At 41.9% G+C, this 15,425-nt stretch overlaps 1 protein-coding gene across 2 annotated transcripts; it reads left to right on the forward strand.

Annotated features, from left to right (window-relative positions):
- The first annotated feature begins 6,504 nt into the window (after positions 1-6,504).
- CNR1 (cannabinoid receptor 1 (brain)) lies at positions 6,505-14,815 on the forward strand. 2 transcript variants are annotated; one of them, XM_010012729.1, is made up of 2 exons: positions 6,505-6,593; positions 12,139-14,815. In XM_010012729.1, the coding sequence occupies exon 2, from the start codon at positions 12,200-12,202 to the stop codon at positions 13,619-13,621; it is 1,422 nt and encodes a 473-aa protein (XP_010011031.1). In that variant the 5' UTR covers positions 6,505-6,593; positions 12,139-12,199; the 3' UTR covers positions 13,622-14,815. The 2 variants fall into 2 exon arrangements, with proteins under 2 accessions (XP_010011031.1, XP_010011030.1); XM_010012728.1 differs by lacking the exon at positions 6,505-6,593 and having other exon boundaries at positions 12,200-12,259; positions 12,341-13,855.
- Positions 14,816-15,425: the final 610 nt, after the last annotated feature.

Consider the following 15,425-nt stretch of genomic DNA (forward strand, 5'->3'; position numbering starts at 1 on the left):
TTCGTGATTTCTGTGTGCAGTGATGTTCCGTTAAAAGATGTCACTTTAGGCATCCAGTAGGGTTTTTGGTTGATTGGCTGGGTTTGTATTTTTTTGTCTGAAATTGAGAGGTCTGGGGGAAAACTGCCGAAAAAGAGTGAGCTTTTTAAACTTCACGCAGTGTTTGTCATGCGAAATCTTCAGCTGTTGAGAAATAATTAAGAGTAACCAGATGGGCTTATTTTAAATGGGCATCTTTTTGTCTCAAAGACGTCTGCAAATCTCCATTGAGAACACCCCTGGATGAGGTACGTACCAAGCCTTTGGTAGAAGAGAGCTCTTTACTGCATTTTCGGTTTGATTAAGTAAAATGGTGTTAGAAGATGAAGTCCATAGTTTTCTTCTTTCTCTAAAATTATCGTCAGCGTTATTTTCTGTATGGCAGCAAATGATCGTGTGAACAGTTTTGTTCGTTATGTGTTTTTTCTTTCAGAAGATAAAGGGACATATACAACATAGAGCCAGATAGCAAAATACTCCTTCTTGAGTATCTACAAGTTTGGGGTTTTTTTTAAAAATACCCATAGTGTGGCTTTTTTAACCTGTTAAAGGTGTAGTAATGTTTCTTTCTGGTTTTTTTACCTTAGATGTATCGTCTTGTTTTCATTGTTATTGTTCACCTTTTCTTAAAGGAATATAGCATTTGCTGCTGGGGTGGCATTGCTGTTCGTATGTACCAAAATCATGCAAAGGATCATAGTGTTATTTAGTATGATATTTAGTAACTATATGTGCAACATTGCAAAAATTACTTGGGTGTGCTTAATGCTTTCGAATTACACCTCATACCACCTGCCACCACTGGTTTTCCCTTCTCAAGAAAGGAAGAAAAACGTGTGACTATAGTAGGAATATTTATTATGCAGGCAGAGTTTATTAAATCAGCTGTAAAAGAAATGGATGTAGCATCTTTAACAGTTTAGAAGATGAATGTGTAATTCCTGATTTGCTTGAGGTTAAAATTAGTTTTGTAGCAACCAGGAACAGCTTTGCTTTATTATCTGTTGGTCTTTGGAATGAGAGGCAGAACCATTTGAATAAAAACATTTTAAAGCAGAATTGATAAAAGCAATTACTCTTTGACTGAGCCAACAGGCATCTATTGCCAGTAGGAAAAAAAAGTTGGCTATGTAGACATATCAGCTCTTTGCTGTGAATTTAACTCGTTGACCATTTGATAACAGCTAAATCCACAGTAATCAAATCAAAATACCTATAAAACTCAAGGTGAAGGTGGAAGTAGGTTATAGTACCGTGAGGATGAGCTGGTGGGCGCCTTTGATCCTAGCTGTTGTTCTTTGGTGAATTATGTTAGCTCAGTGGCATAAAGGACCCCATTAAAGGCTTTCATGCTCTGCTGAAGGAATGGCAGGTCTTAGCCAATGCAAGCCTGCCTTTTCCTTTCTCCCTTCACAGGTTTCTGATTGGACAATGGAAGTTTAGAAATCAAATAACTTTTTTTTTAAGCAATTTCTGACTTTCAGCCTTTAGTGTGGCCATCCCAAAATGCTTGGAGACTGTTATCCCATTGGGAATTTTGGTGATGAAAGTATTATGTGCTAAAGTGAGAGCTGGGATGGCTTTCATTTATCCTGAGTAGAGGTAGGTGAGGAGGTTAAGAGGCAAGGGAGAGTCCAAACCCAGATACTCATTTAGTATTGCCCAGGATATTTACCAATGTGTCGCTATTCATGGTTGTGTAGGTCTCATCCGCTATCTTCCACTCACCTAGTTTCTGTACTTCCGCATGTTTTAAGAGAAATTACTGTAACTTGCCCAATGCAAACTTTGTGACCTGTCTCTGGTCATGCAGTTGGCTACCTAGGCATCTGCGGAATTCATTTTTCTCAGTTGTGATTGCTCTTCATTTCTCTGCAGATGTCTATGTTTGGCTTTATCTGAGCCTCCTGAAACAGTAAATGATTTTAGGTGTGTTTCACAAATATTTTAGGATGAATGTTCTACAAAAACACTCATCAACCATTTAAGTGAGAATCTGGAGGTTTTTCTCTTCTCTAACAGCAAATTCACACACTCTGATGCTGATTTAAAATATGTACTGTGGGCAACCCTAACACTGGGATTTGGCCAAGTTCAAAGCAGCTGTGCAGATGGACACAGAAGGCAGAGGAAAATAGACCCTTTTAATCATAACAAGGCTGCTCTTATTTTCCTATCTATAGTGGAAATGGATGCCAGCCCCTTGTACTTAAAAGCAAGCTTGCAAATGTGCCAGAATAGACAGCAACAGCATTTGTTATTAATGCAAAGTTAAAAATGTGACAACCCGTCTTCTCAGTACTGCTCTTTATGTCTCCATATCTAGACTGTACTGCTGCAAAAAGTGCACATCCGATCACTGTTGGTGGGATAAGAATTCCGCCCCCTCCCCAGAACTCAGGCTCTTTGAAAGTGCATGGCTCTGTTAATGATCGCTGAAACCAGCCACAACCTGTCCTTTTGGAATGGTTATAATGACTTATAAATCAATTTCTCGTTAGAAAGAACTTCTTTCTTTTTTTTTCTCCTTTTTCCCGAAGGTGCCATTGTTGCCCATGAAAAATGATAGGGTTTGCAACATAAGGTTGGAGCACATTTTATTCTGCCATTTGTGCCTCGTGCAGGGGCATTATGGTGATGCACACACCAAGCCTGGTTCTGCCTCTCTGCAGTAGAAACATCCTTTTTTCATCAAGCTACCCACATCCAAATTACAGATAAAATAGGTACTTCACTATTCTGTGTGTTCGTATAATGCCACTCCTCATACTTTGGCTGAACTGTTGGTGAAACTGAATGTTTTAACACGTTTCAGATGTTGTCTTGTTTGTGTAGATTGAGGCTAGATGGCATCAAATAATTCCTCATCCTGTGTTAACCTGTTTTATGGCAGTAGTATATTCTTGGGAATAGTGTGTTAACTCGCTGCAAAGTACTGAGCAGGAGCAGTTTTGCAAGGGATACTGTTAGTTCTCTTTCAGCCCTTGCTGGAGTCATTTTTATCGTAATGAATTTTAGGAAACCTCTTAAAGTTTATGCTTAGAGGCTTGGGGAGCTCTCATGTTCCCGTTGTGGTGACTAGGAGAAACATGCTCTTGGAAGTCACTGGGTTTAGTCAGTTCTGCCTCTATTTTAAACAATGCAGTACTGGAGTCCAGACTATGCACATGCCTGGAAAATTAGGTGGCATAGGTTTGGAGTGTGTATATAAGTACCTGTATGTATATATACATGCAAAGTAATTTTTACAGGTTCTCAGTGACAGATGAATTCACTTTAGATTCCTGCTTTTCCCCAGGAACTCTGCGTATACAAGAATTCAAAAAGATGTTCAGTGGTCATCTTGCCTGTATTTTTTGTACCTACACTTCTAGCTTGTTTGCTTGTCCTCTGGCGCTGGGAATTTGTATTTATGCATGACAAACACTACTGCAGCGTCTGTGAGATTTTACTTGTTCCTCTAGGCATGTGTATGTGTCTGTGTGTGTCTATCTGTAAGCTTATGCATAGAAAAAATAAAGACACACACACAAATAACAAGTCATAACTCATCGCTGAGCATCGTTTAACTATTTTTCCAAATCTGGTGTAATACTGGTTTGAGTGTCTCTGCAATTTGTTGCTCTGGCTACTCAGATACCAGATTCTACTGTAATTCTTTCTCACTTCTCCTCTTCTCTCCTTCTTTTCTTTCTTTTTTCAAAAAAAAAAAAGAGAAGTATCTGCATATTTCGAAGACATGCACCATTGCCAAGCAATCTGGTGTAGTGGCTTAATATGCTGGCAAATAATTTCACAAGTTGTTTGTGTGTGTGAAGGCAGTATATTTGAATATCATTTTATTCTGAATGTAGCTATGGAGAGAGTTGTCTGAGCTTATTTAAATTTTATGAAAGGCCAGACAGCTCCAGAAATTAAAAAATGTTTTACATTTTTTAATTGGAATGCATATTTTCATCTTTCTCTAATGCTGATGGCATGGGACATTGCATTTGCCAAAAGCCTTCTTGTCCTAGCTTATGAGCGCGGCCAACGCTTGGTGGCCTAATAACAAATTTTGGGAGACGTAGACTCCTGAGGACTGAGGTAGAAGGGATGTTGCTTTGCAATGTGTTGCTGACCTTCTGTGCACAAACTTTCTGTCATTGCCTGTAAATGCCTTTTCCCGTTCAGCTGTATGGGTCACTCAGTGGCTCCATTTGAGCATTCTCTCTTCCTTTCTACCTCTGAGGTCTGTATCCTACTTTTTTTTTAGGTTTTTGCTTAAGCAGTTTCATTGTTATTAATGTCCCTGGCCAGATTTGCTCAACTGATCTCTCCTGAGTGTCCCCAGCTTGGTCCCATGTGTCAGTATGTACAGCACTGTCCTTTCCTCTGACCTTACTGAGGATGGCTTCTCTGAGCCCTTTGAATTTTCCTTCACCTTTTGAACACAGATCAGAAATGGACTTTCAAAAGAGCAAGTTGTTGCCTGCAGAGCAGTGGGTCTGTTCTCTACGGTGAGATCTAAAATTCCCACTAGCTGTATCCTTCAGCTTACACAGCTGTCTCTGAAGTTCGCATAGCTTGGAAGAGGAGGGAGGTTTTTCTCTTGTCAGTTTTCTCCTTCACCTGAGCTGCTTTCCCCAAGCTGATCACAAAGGCAGTTCTTCTCTCGCCTTAAAATCTGCATCCCTGCCTCCCAGGGGCTCCTTCTACTTGGGTCTCTTAGTTACTTCTCCTGCCAGTCCCCTTCACACTAGTCACTTAACCAGCATTACTTTTGCTCTCAGCATTTCCTTGTTATTTCAGAAAGTCTTGGATTAAAACTCGTTATGGCCACAGTTTGTTGCAGGGGTTAAGAGAAGGCAGCCATGCACTCTGTGCAGTTCATGAGCGTTCTCCCTGAAGCCTGATGGTTTTGCTACTTTCTGTCTCTAATCCTGACTCTTCTAAAAAAGTTCATTAATGTTTTCTGCTGCACCGAATTCTTGACCTTTTTTGTTTTCTTCTGGCCATTACCTGGAAGCTGTCTCTGAGTGACTGTATTTATTTTATTTTATTTTTTTTTACTAATAAATGATTTTTTCCCCCCATTTCCATCCTCTCTACGATATATTCTTCTGGGGACCTTTAGCATTTAGCATCCAGTGGAGCCTAGTTCTTTCATGTCCTGCTCTGCTCTTTCAAATGACTTCTCTCCCTTCAACTACACGTTGTGTGTTAAGCTGCTGTCTCTTCTAGATACTCTAGGTACTTCTAGGAGACTGAGTGTTCAACCCCATCTCTTTTGCACCTGGCTGGGCTTCTCTGTCTCCGTTTAACATTTATGTCAGTTCTGCTCAGCAGTAATAAGCGCCTGCACCTTTTGACATTAGAGAATGGCTAGAAAAGAGGCTGGAAATGAAGCAGTTTCTGTTGGAATATTGAAATCCAAGATACATCCTTTTTTAATTTTGTGGAAAAGTTTGAGAGTTAGAAGTTGACCAGCTTAATGAGTTCCTTTAAAATGTAAATACCAAAGCATTGTGTCAGACTTTATACTACCTACTTATTCTACTTTATTGGGAAATAGGTCCCTAAACTGGAGCTGATAAAGCAAATACAGGCTCACTCTTGCTTTCATCTGAGCCTTTCATACTTCAGCAAGCCTCTTCATCCTATCCCCAAACTCTGTCTTTAGATGAAATTAAGATACACAAAGTAATCTCTGAAAGGCCTTAAAATCCCACATTGTTTTAAGATAGCCACCTCTGCCTTCCCTTTGTTCTCACAAAAGCCAGGTATACCAGGTATCTGTAGTTTCCCATTAACGTAACCCTTACACTCCACTTGCTGGTTTGGGACTTCAGTACTTCATCTTGTCTCCGACTTGGCAGGAAATGTGTGTGTAGCGGGTTGTATTTCACAAGCTGAGGGGTTTTGAGTGAACTTGGGAGCTTTGGGGGTTATTCAGAGGCAGATGGGGCAGCTGTCCCCACTTTTCCCCCTGCGGCTGGGTGGCATGTGGGAGACACATCCTGTTTGCTTAATTCAGAGACAGGACTTCAAGCTAAGCCTCTCACTTGCCAGGTGTGCACTCTGCCTGCTGGAGTATTAGTTAGTGCCTTTATTTCTGGATGTTTAACTCTCAATCCAACACACAACAGCTCGAGCAATTTAGAGACAGGCAGCAGAATGGAGAGGCTGCCAGAACGCTCACCTGGCTCACAGGAGAGCAAAGTTCAGGTCCTTCACCTGCACCAAACAAAGCAGGACTTCAACTTAGCTTTTGAACCTCTCTGATGTTAAACACGCATGTATGCCCTGGCTGTCTGGGAGGTAAGGCACAGGCCCTTTTGACCTGTACCTGCAAGTCACCTGTGCTAAAACTGGTGCACACATCTCCCCAGCAAAACTTTGGAGGGAGGAAATAATGTTACTGCTTTTAAAAAACATTGTTGGCTACTGATTAACTCTTTGGTTTTGTTTTTGTCATTCAGATTGTCAACTGCTGGATGCTGGGGGGTGTCACGTAGGGGCAATTTTGCCCCACATTAGAACCATCCAGCCCCTATCCTGCTAGTGTGCAACGGGTATGTTAATTAACATAAATAACCATGTAGCTGTGGTTTCTTGCTAATTAGGGTTCAATTTCCTAAAGATATTATCATGATACATAAGAACAACATTTGGTTCAGTACTTGCATGCCCTAGTTTACCCCACAGCTGGTAGTGCCTTGTTGTAACTAGAAGATGGCATCCCTCATTTACTTCTCTCCTAGCATCTGTGCTCCTTCCCAATCCCTCACACAGAGAAAATTCCCACCGAAGTGAATGCAGGTTTTCCTGCAGTAGGAGTAAACAGCATATTTGTCATTTATAGCCTAGGAGTAGCACAGTGTTTGAGATGGACTAGTAAACCAGCGGTAAATAGGATAGGGGTAACATTGCTTTCACATCCTTGTCAACATGTGTTTTTTCCTTGCTTGGTGTTACAGAGTCTGAAAGTACCATTTCTCAGACTGCACATTTCTTTCTCCAAGGCTTAGAAACCTTGTTCTGTCCTCGAAGCAATATTGTTCATCGCCATATGGGATAAGGTAATTATTAGCCATATAAATTTTCATTTTACAGGACAGTTCTAATTCCTGGAGGCCAACAGTTATTATGGTAGATCTCATTTCTCTCAAGCTTTTTCAGCTGACTACACATGAGCATAAATTACTGTTGTTTCTCCCACGGTAGTACCTTGTGGACCCAGTTTGGTAGGAGTCCCAGTGTACTGGGCACTATGCTAACTTATCAGAAGCCTTTCTCCAAAGGACTTACAAACCTTAAAGTGTGTAAGCAAGGAGAAAGCATTTACATATTTTAATGCATTCAGAAACTTTCAATTATGCCTACTTGTCCTTTAGCTTGTTCTTAATTAGCTGTGGGGTATCATAGAAGAAATGTATAGGCATGGAGATCAAAATATTTTCTGAAATAGAAGCTAGAAAGGTTTGATTGTGCATTTCCCTTCCTCGTTTTGATTCCTTTTCTTGCCACATAAACAGTTTTGAAGTTATCAGTAGCATCATTGTATTGCTCATAATTACTTTCTGAGGAAGAACGCAAATATTCACTGTTTCTATTCAGCCTATTAAAATTACTCTATCAATCATCCTGGGTTGAAAATTATAATAAATTCAGCCCTTTTTTTAGACAACGATAAAAACGTTCCATCCTTCCCTCTCCCCCAGAACAGCAGGAGGAGATAGGTAATAGCATTTTAATGAAGTCATGTTCTTGTTCCCTGAGTGAACTGGTCCTGTGGACCAACAAGAAGTCCAGGGGAGGTACAGTTCTCCCCTGGAGATGAGTTACCAGCCTTTTATGTATTACATATTTTATATTTTACCTAAGGGGTCTTTATATTCTGGTAGCATCTGAGCTTCTTTTAAGGCTGTATGTAACCACGCAGTGGAGAGCAGTAGCAAGACTTGCCCCCTCAACTCTCCACTAATTCTTTCTCTTTGAGGGCAAAGCTTACAAAGGTGTGTCTTCGGCTGATGTTTAACACCTCGTACGTTTGAACCCCCATAAAGCAGGCTGGAAAGAAAAGGGCTAGAGGAAATCAAATCCAGGTCTCTGCAGCCAGCTAAGCAGCGTGCTTGTAAAAGCCACTCCATCTAGTGGCAGTCACTTTGCACAGCTGGTCTGGCAATGCCCATCAACAGCCACCCGTTGATGGGAGAAAAGTCTAAACGTTGTTCAGCTATGGGTTTTCTGGTTTTGGTCTTCAAGATAAAAGATGCCTGAAAGTTTTATCTATTGTTTAATCGTTATCCATAATCATAATTAATTACTCACTGTGAATTGCTGCATGCAGTCATTGAAATCCATCAGAAGTTTTGAGTGCCAGCATCAGCATGGGCTCTTCCACATCTGTAATCAATGTTTCAGTTCTTTTTAAAGCTGTTTTAAAATGAGTGAGGTAGGAGAGCTCATTCAAGGACGGGACAAAGCTGAGAGCTTTGGAGACTCAAAGGCTCTGTTGGAAGAGTGGATTCTGGCAGGGCAGGGAGGGTCTTCATTTATAGAGCAAGGACCCTCTCCCTCACTGCCACCCTGCCCATGAAGGGACCTTGCTGGGGTACATGACCATCACCCCCTCTGCATCCAGAGAGGAGGGGTCTTTGACAGAGCTATGAGAAGCCACAGAGGCTCATGGTATATTTAGTGTAGAGGTGGTCATGCATCTTTGGCAGTATGGGTTTGGTTTGCACTGAAGCCAACTGCAAAGAGCAGTGTGGCCACATGGTGTGGTGTGTCCCATTTCCTTGGCCAGTGCCTGCTTGCCACTGCAGGTTCCAACAGAAGAGCTCAGAGCCAGAACTTGTGTGGCACTGACATGTGCACCTGATTAAACAAAAAGACCAAGAACCAAACCACTGTGTCTGCTGTTGGCTTTTCAGTCAATGGCAAATTGTGCAATACCTCAGATTGAGACCCTCCTGATAACACCAGTGCCAAAGGTCCAGTCTTGGTTTTACTAGACAGCCATGGAAAACTTCGCTGATTGCTTCGATGTCCGCAGAGTTTCAGTATTGTAGCTTATAGTGACTGGGACAAGCTAGTATCTAAATTAAAATAAACGAAATTCCAGTAAAGTGCAGTTCCAGATTAGGCGAATGGCTGTTTTACTGCAACTTTAATAAAAATCAACTGCTACTTGAATAGGTGCATGCACACATACTGCTAGAAATTTCCAATTATGATATTCCCAGCAGCAAACAAAAACAAAATTAATGTCAGCTGCATCTCCCAAAGCCTAAGCTACACCACTAATGAATTCCCAAGTACTCTCAAAGAAAACTCTCTTTGCAGAGACAATAAGGTGCAAATTACTGTGATAATCTCAATGTAAAAATACAGAGGGAAAAAAAAAATCATTGACATTCAGAGTAAGGCTTGCCTCTCCTGATCCCATTAACCATGTTGTTAGCACAGCATATGCATGCATAGTGATATTGTCACATAACTCACTGCCACCTTCAAAAGAGCACACAGGAATTCGTGTTCTTTCATTTGTATTTCAAACAAAGGTAGGGGTTGCACGGCAGCTTGCACCTTATTCTGAGTAAGTCTGTGCTTAACATGACTCCAGCAGAGACCAGCTACTTCATAACAATTTGTTTGTCTGTCTAGCAGAAGTGATCAGTTGCACAGAATTTTTGAAGCTTTACTCAAACATAATCTTCTCGACATGGGGCTGTGTCTTGAATCATTAAAATGGTTGTCTTGTCTTCTGTCAGAAATAAGCTGGAATAACAGCGAATATGACAGCCATCTTTACATGTTTATAGAACTACTTGATTTATTTAGTAACTTTTTTTGATAGTTTAAAATTAGTAACAGATTTTTCACTTCTGATTCTAAACTGGTGTTAATAATGCCAAGTTTAAAGTTGCCGGACTTCACCCAAAGCAGATTTGTCAGTTGTCAGCAGGGTCATTTCTGCAACATATAACATCTGCAGATTCTACTAGGAACAGATGTAAAGCACCTCCTGGAAGAAGAGTACCTTATGTGTTAGAGGATTGCTGTTCATTTTCAATGTGTACTTCAGTGACATTTCCCTCTCTGACTGCTCACACTCTCAGAATTAAGTTTCTTAATATTCTCTGTCTGTCTAATAATTAAGTTGTTATTTGCTGAACAAATAATGTCAGCAAAAGCTGACACAGCCAGTATGTGTTGTGAGTTGGACCACACTGGTAAGGGTTGTGTTTGCAGCACTGGAGTCGCAGTGTCTTCTGGAGTTTTAGGTTCATATATTCCCTTTAACACTTGAATGTCCAGGCCTGCTGAATCAAATGCAAAACTTTAAAGAACTATGGAAAAAGTCTTGAGTGTTCAGATGCTGTGTGTAAGTGCAGTATAAATATCTCAGCAGCTAAATGATCTCCGCTTCTTTTGGAAATGCTCATTATTTCTTCTGGGTTTAAGTACTGGCATTGTTGTAAAGAGGAATCCTTTTCTTCTTTTTTCATGGGAAAACTCAGCTGAGGTACCTATTGTGCATGTCCCATCTTAGGAATCAAGGTGGTCAATACGCTGGGGTTTGGCAGATAATCTCTCATAGCCTTTCTGGCTGTTTATTGTCGGTTGTGTATCGTGAACAGGTTAAGTCGGTAGAAGCCTATATATAGCATCTGGGATTTCTTAAGTGTCACAGTTCCTTCCACTCTGAAAGCATGAAGAATCTTGGGTTTGCGCCTGTTGCTGATGCAGCCATTGAGATGTCCCATAGCAGATGCAGAGTAGCTGTAGCACACCAAAGCAATGATTCGGGCTCTTATTTACATTCAGACCACTCTCAGCCACTCTGGCAGTGGAAGGGGCCCCCAAAGCATATGTTCAGTACATATTCAAGGCATGTTATGTGGGCAAAGTTATATAAAGGAGCACAGCATAAGAAGAACTATAAGACCTGTCTTACATATTGATGCATGTAAGATGCTCAAATGCTGATGAGGGTGCTCTCTCTCCCAAGGTGACACCCTGAAATTAACCACGATCCATGAGCAAAGGTGGACCGGGGGGGTTAGAACTAGCTGATCTTAAGGTCCTTTCCAACCCTATCTATTCTATGATTCTATGATGGGACTCAGACACCACTGGCTTCCAGGGGACCTTCTGCTTGGGTCCCCATTTCTGAGGGGACAGAATATTTTTGAGGGTGACCCCAGTGGGACAAATTACATTTCTTTGCTTCTCAGGTCCTGGTCCCTTTTGCCTGGAGTTTTGGCCAGAGCTGCACTCTGCGCCAAACTTGGTGGCATGTTTGCCTCAGTTGAAGCTTTTGATCTATGCAGAATGGATCACACTGATGTACTCACTGACTTAGCAGTGCTAGTCACCTTTCCTGAAACTGTGGACAGGGCTGCATAACAACCTACCTCCCCCATATAGCCCAAACATCCCAGTAGCCTTGGTTTGCTTAGCAGAAGGAAGGAATAGGGTAATGAAGCCTGTATTTGTGTATCAAGTACTGTGCTAACAAATTTGCAGTAACAAATTCAGGATGTTAGTAGACCTTAGATTGCCATGACAGGGTAATGTGAATACACAGGCATCCTGGATGAACTGTGAAACTTAAAAGTGCACGGCTTTTTCCTCATTCTCTTTTGTTATCAGGTTTTCAAAACCCTTGGTGCCTTTTGAAAGAAAAGTAGTGAAGCCTGATGATTCAGTTTAATGCTGCTCCTGCAGTGGCACTCGGTACTTAAATGAAGCATGCCCAAGGAATACTGGTCTGCAGGGTACTTTGCAATCAGAGGCCAAGTTCAGATCTAGAGAAAAGTATCTTTTTGGTGGAGCAGCTCAGGTGGTTTTGATGAGAAATGAAAATTACTTTCCTGTGGAATACTCAATTCCCTGTGCCTCTGTTTTTCATGTCACTTCTTACAGTAATTCAGTTTTAGTGAAATCCAGGCGATTTCTTTTCTAAGTGCTCAACTCATCCTGATTCCCACAGGTGGCAAAGACTAGACCTGCTAGACGATCGATTTTGTTTGGCACAGTTCAACTAAGTTGTTTGTGGAGTTTGTCTCCCTGTTTATCTTAACGAATTCTGATCTTTTCGCCTTCTAGGATTTCCTCCGATGCATTTTTCCGTGCCCCAAGTCTCTCTGAAACCAACAAGGCTGGGGTTATGAAGTCAATCCTAGATGGCCTCGCAGATACAACTTTCCGAACAATCACAACAGATCTCGTTTACGTGGGCTCCAACGATATCCAGTACGAAGACATGAAAGGCGATATGGCATCCAAGCTGGGATACTACCCCCAGAAGTTCCCTCTCTCTTCCTTCAGGGGTGATCCTTTCCAAGAAAAAATGACTGCAGGAGATGATCCCCTGTTGAGCATTATTCCCTCAGATCAGGTCAACATCACAGAATTTTACAACAAGTCCCTGTCCACGTTTAAGGATAATGAGGAGAACATACAGTGTGGGGAGAACTTTATGGATATGGAGTGCTTTATGATCCTGAACCCCAGCCAACAGCTGGCCATTGCTGTGCTGTCGCTCACCCTGGGCACCTTCACGGTCCTAGAGAACCTCCTTGTCCTGTGTGTCATCCTCCACTCCCGAAGCCTCCGGTGTAGACCCTCCTACCATTTCATCGGCAGCCTGGCTGTGGCCGATCTCCTGGGCAGCGTGATTTTTGTCTACAGTTTTGTGGATTTCCATGTTTTCCACCGGAAGGACAGCCCCAACGTCTTCTTGTTCAAACTGGGTGGAGTTACAGCCTCCTTCACTGCATCCGTAGGTAGCCTTTTCCTCACGGCAATAGACCGGTACATATCTATACACAGGCCACTAGCTTACAAAAGGATTGTTACCCGTCCAAAGGCTGTTGTAGCGTTTTGTGTGATGTGGACCATCGCTATTGTAATAGCCGTTCTTCCTCTGCTTGGCTGGAACTGCAAAAAGCTCAATTCTGTTTGTTCAGACATATTCCCTCTCATCGATGAGACATACCTGATGTTCTGGATCGGGGTCACCAGCGTCCTCTTGCTTTTCATTGTCTATGCCTACATGTACATACTGTGGAAGGCTCACAGCCACGCTGTTCGCATGATTCAGCGGGGCACGCAGAAAAGCATCATCATCCAGTCTACGGAGGATGGTAAGGTACAGATCACTAGGCCTGATCAAACTCGTATGGACATCAGGTTAGCCAAAACCTTGGTCCTTATCCTAGTCGTTTTAATCATATGCTGGGGCCCTCTCCTCGCCATCATGGTGTACGATGTCTTTGGCAAAATGAACAAGCTCATCAAAACTGTCTTTGCCTTCTGTAGCATGCTCTGTTTGCTGAATTCCACAGTGAATCCCATCATCTACGCTCTGAGGAGCAAGGACTTGCGACACGCCTTCCGCAGCATGTTCCCAACCTGCGAAGGAACCGCGCAGCCCCTCGACAACAGCATGGAGTCTGACTGCCAGCACAAACACGCCAACAACGCGGGGAACGTGCACAGGGCTGCCGAGAGCTGCATTAAGAGCACAGTTAAGATTGCCAAAGTTACCATGTCTGTCTCCACAGACACGACTGCTGAAGCGTTGTAAGGCAGAGACTTCTCAGCCTTGTGAGAAAAGGAGTTAGTTTAGAACATAAAAATTTAAGAAATCAACAACAGAGAAAACCAAACCTGTGGCTTAAAGTGTTTGTACCCTCCTGTAATATTTCTTTGGTTTGTCGTTGTAAGCTGAGCAATGATTGTGTTAAGAACATTACTGTCAGCCAGTTCTTCAGGTTTTACAATTAGGGATTCAAGCTAAATTTTCAACAGTCTTTTTCTCAGAAAGTGTTTACTGAATGATAGTATGTTTCCTGAAAGAACACAGAGAAAGTACCAGTGGTTCCTTTTGAGGTGTGAAGAAAAATGGTGAAACCTAATTGAAAACTAATGCATCCTAAACCAATGCCATCATGTAAGAGAAAAAGCCTTGTAATCATGCTGTTCATTTCAGTGTGAAGTGTATTTCATGTCTGTAAGTAATAGGAGTTTTTGATTTTTTCCAAAAGCGGCAGTGTTGAGTTTTAGAGGTTTTGTAAAATGTGTCGTGTCCTGTGAATTGTACGCTGTTTTATTCTGTGTTATTGATATTTGTCTGATTAAACAAAGTGATAAGGTAGACTTCCGTGGAAATAATGTGAAACGTGATATGTAAACCCCATTGAAAACACTTACTGTGTTTGAAGAATTCCTATGAGCTATTTTGGAAATTTTACACTTTTAGTGGTCTTCTGTGGACTTAGAGGAGAGGCTTTGTGTTCTTCTACTAAATTATTTCCCCACTACCTATTACTTTCACATGCATATGAGAGTAACAGCAACAAAGGAATAGAGGAGGAATGTAAGAGAGGAATGCACTGGTTCAGACTTTTAAATACCACTGCATTTATACGGAAGGACGTTTATGGTTGTACAGACTATTGCCCTGCTCTTGGGCATTGCGTGAATACGAACGCTGAGAATTGAAGGTCCTGGATATTGGCTCCCTTAACATGCAACTGATTTTGAGCCACGTGCTGGTGCTGGACCACTGAAGACAGCATGCGTCAGACTCAATGTGCGATGTTATCACTGTGCAGTCGATGTATACTTGAATTGTGTCGCATTCCTGTATCCCAGGTTTCAGCAGATGCAGAGCCTGAGATGCCAAACTCCCGTCTTCACTAAAAGAGGAGGAAATATTGTCAGACTTAGACATTTTCTTATTGTGTGAGCGTGTATATAAATAAATATCTGTGTATGTACGTGTGTGTGTGTGTGCGTGTGTGTAAATATACTAATCAGTGTGAGTCATGGTAGCATAACTAAGATAGGACACTGACCAAATGTAAACTGTATTTCTTGTTGCACGCTTTGCACATGAATTCTGTTTCTAAAATTGAGTTCTTCCAACTGATTACTGATGAAAGTACCGTATGAAGAACATCCTGATCCACTCTGAGAGGTGTATCCATGTGCTAGAGGAAGCTGTCTTTCAGTTGTATTTGGGAATAAGGGGAAACAAGAGGCAGAGCATGGCATGAGCCCACACTAACAACTGCAGTGGCTGTAGATGGTGTTCCTGAAAACTGAGAAGGCCAGAAATAAATGATAGTTTCTTTTAAGGCCATCAGTATTCAAATCAGGTTGCTTGAAATGAGGTGAGTCTCACTGTGAAACCAGGATACAGATGACAAGGTTTGACACTATCAGCTTTGAGGAAGAAGTTATTGAAGGAAGATGGCTGTTCGGTAGCAGGATTGTTTCTGCAGCCTGGGACTTTCACAAGGAGCATGTTACTGGATAGTCTTTGAGGCATGGATATTCTGTGATTCTGTTCTGGATAGAGAAGGTCGGGTCCTCCTCTCTGCTGC

This window comes from Nestor notabilis, unplaced genomic scaffold (genome assembly GCF_000696875.1).
Source record: "Nestor notabilis isolate BGI_N333 unplaced genomic scaffold, ASM69687v1 scaffold27164, whole genome shotgun sequence".
NCBI lineage: Eukaryota > Metazoa > Chordata > Aves > Psittaciformes > Psittacidae > Nestor > Nestor notabilis.

Coding starts and splice junctions, on each gene's coding strand:
- CNR1 (XM_010012729.1), top strand. CDS start 12,200: ATGAAGTCAATCCTAGATGGCCTCGCAGATACAACTTTCCGAACAATC.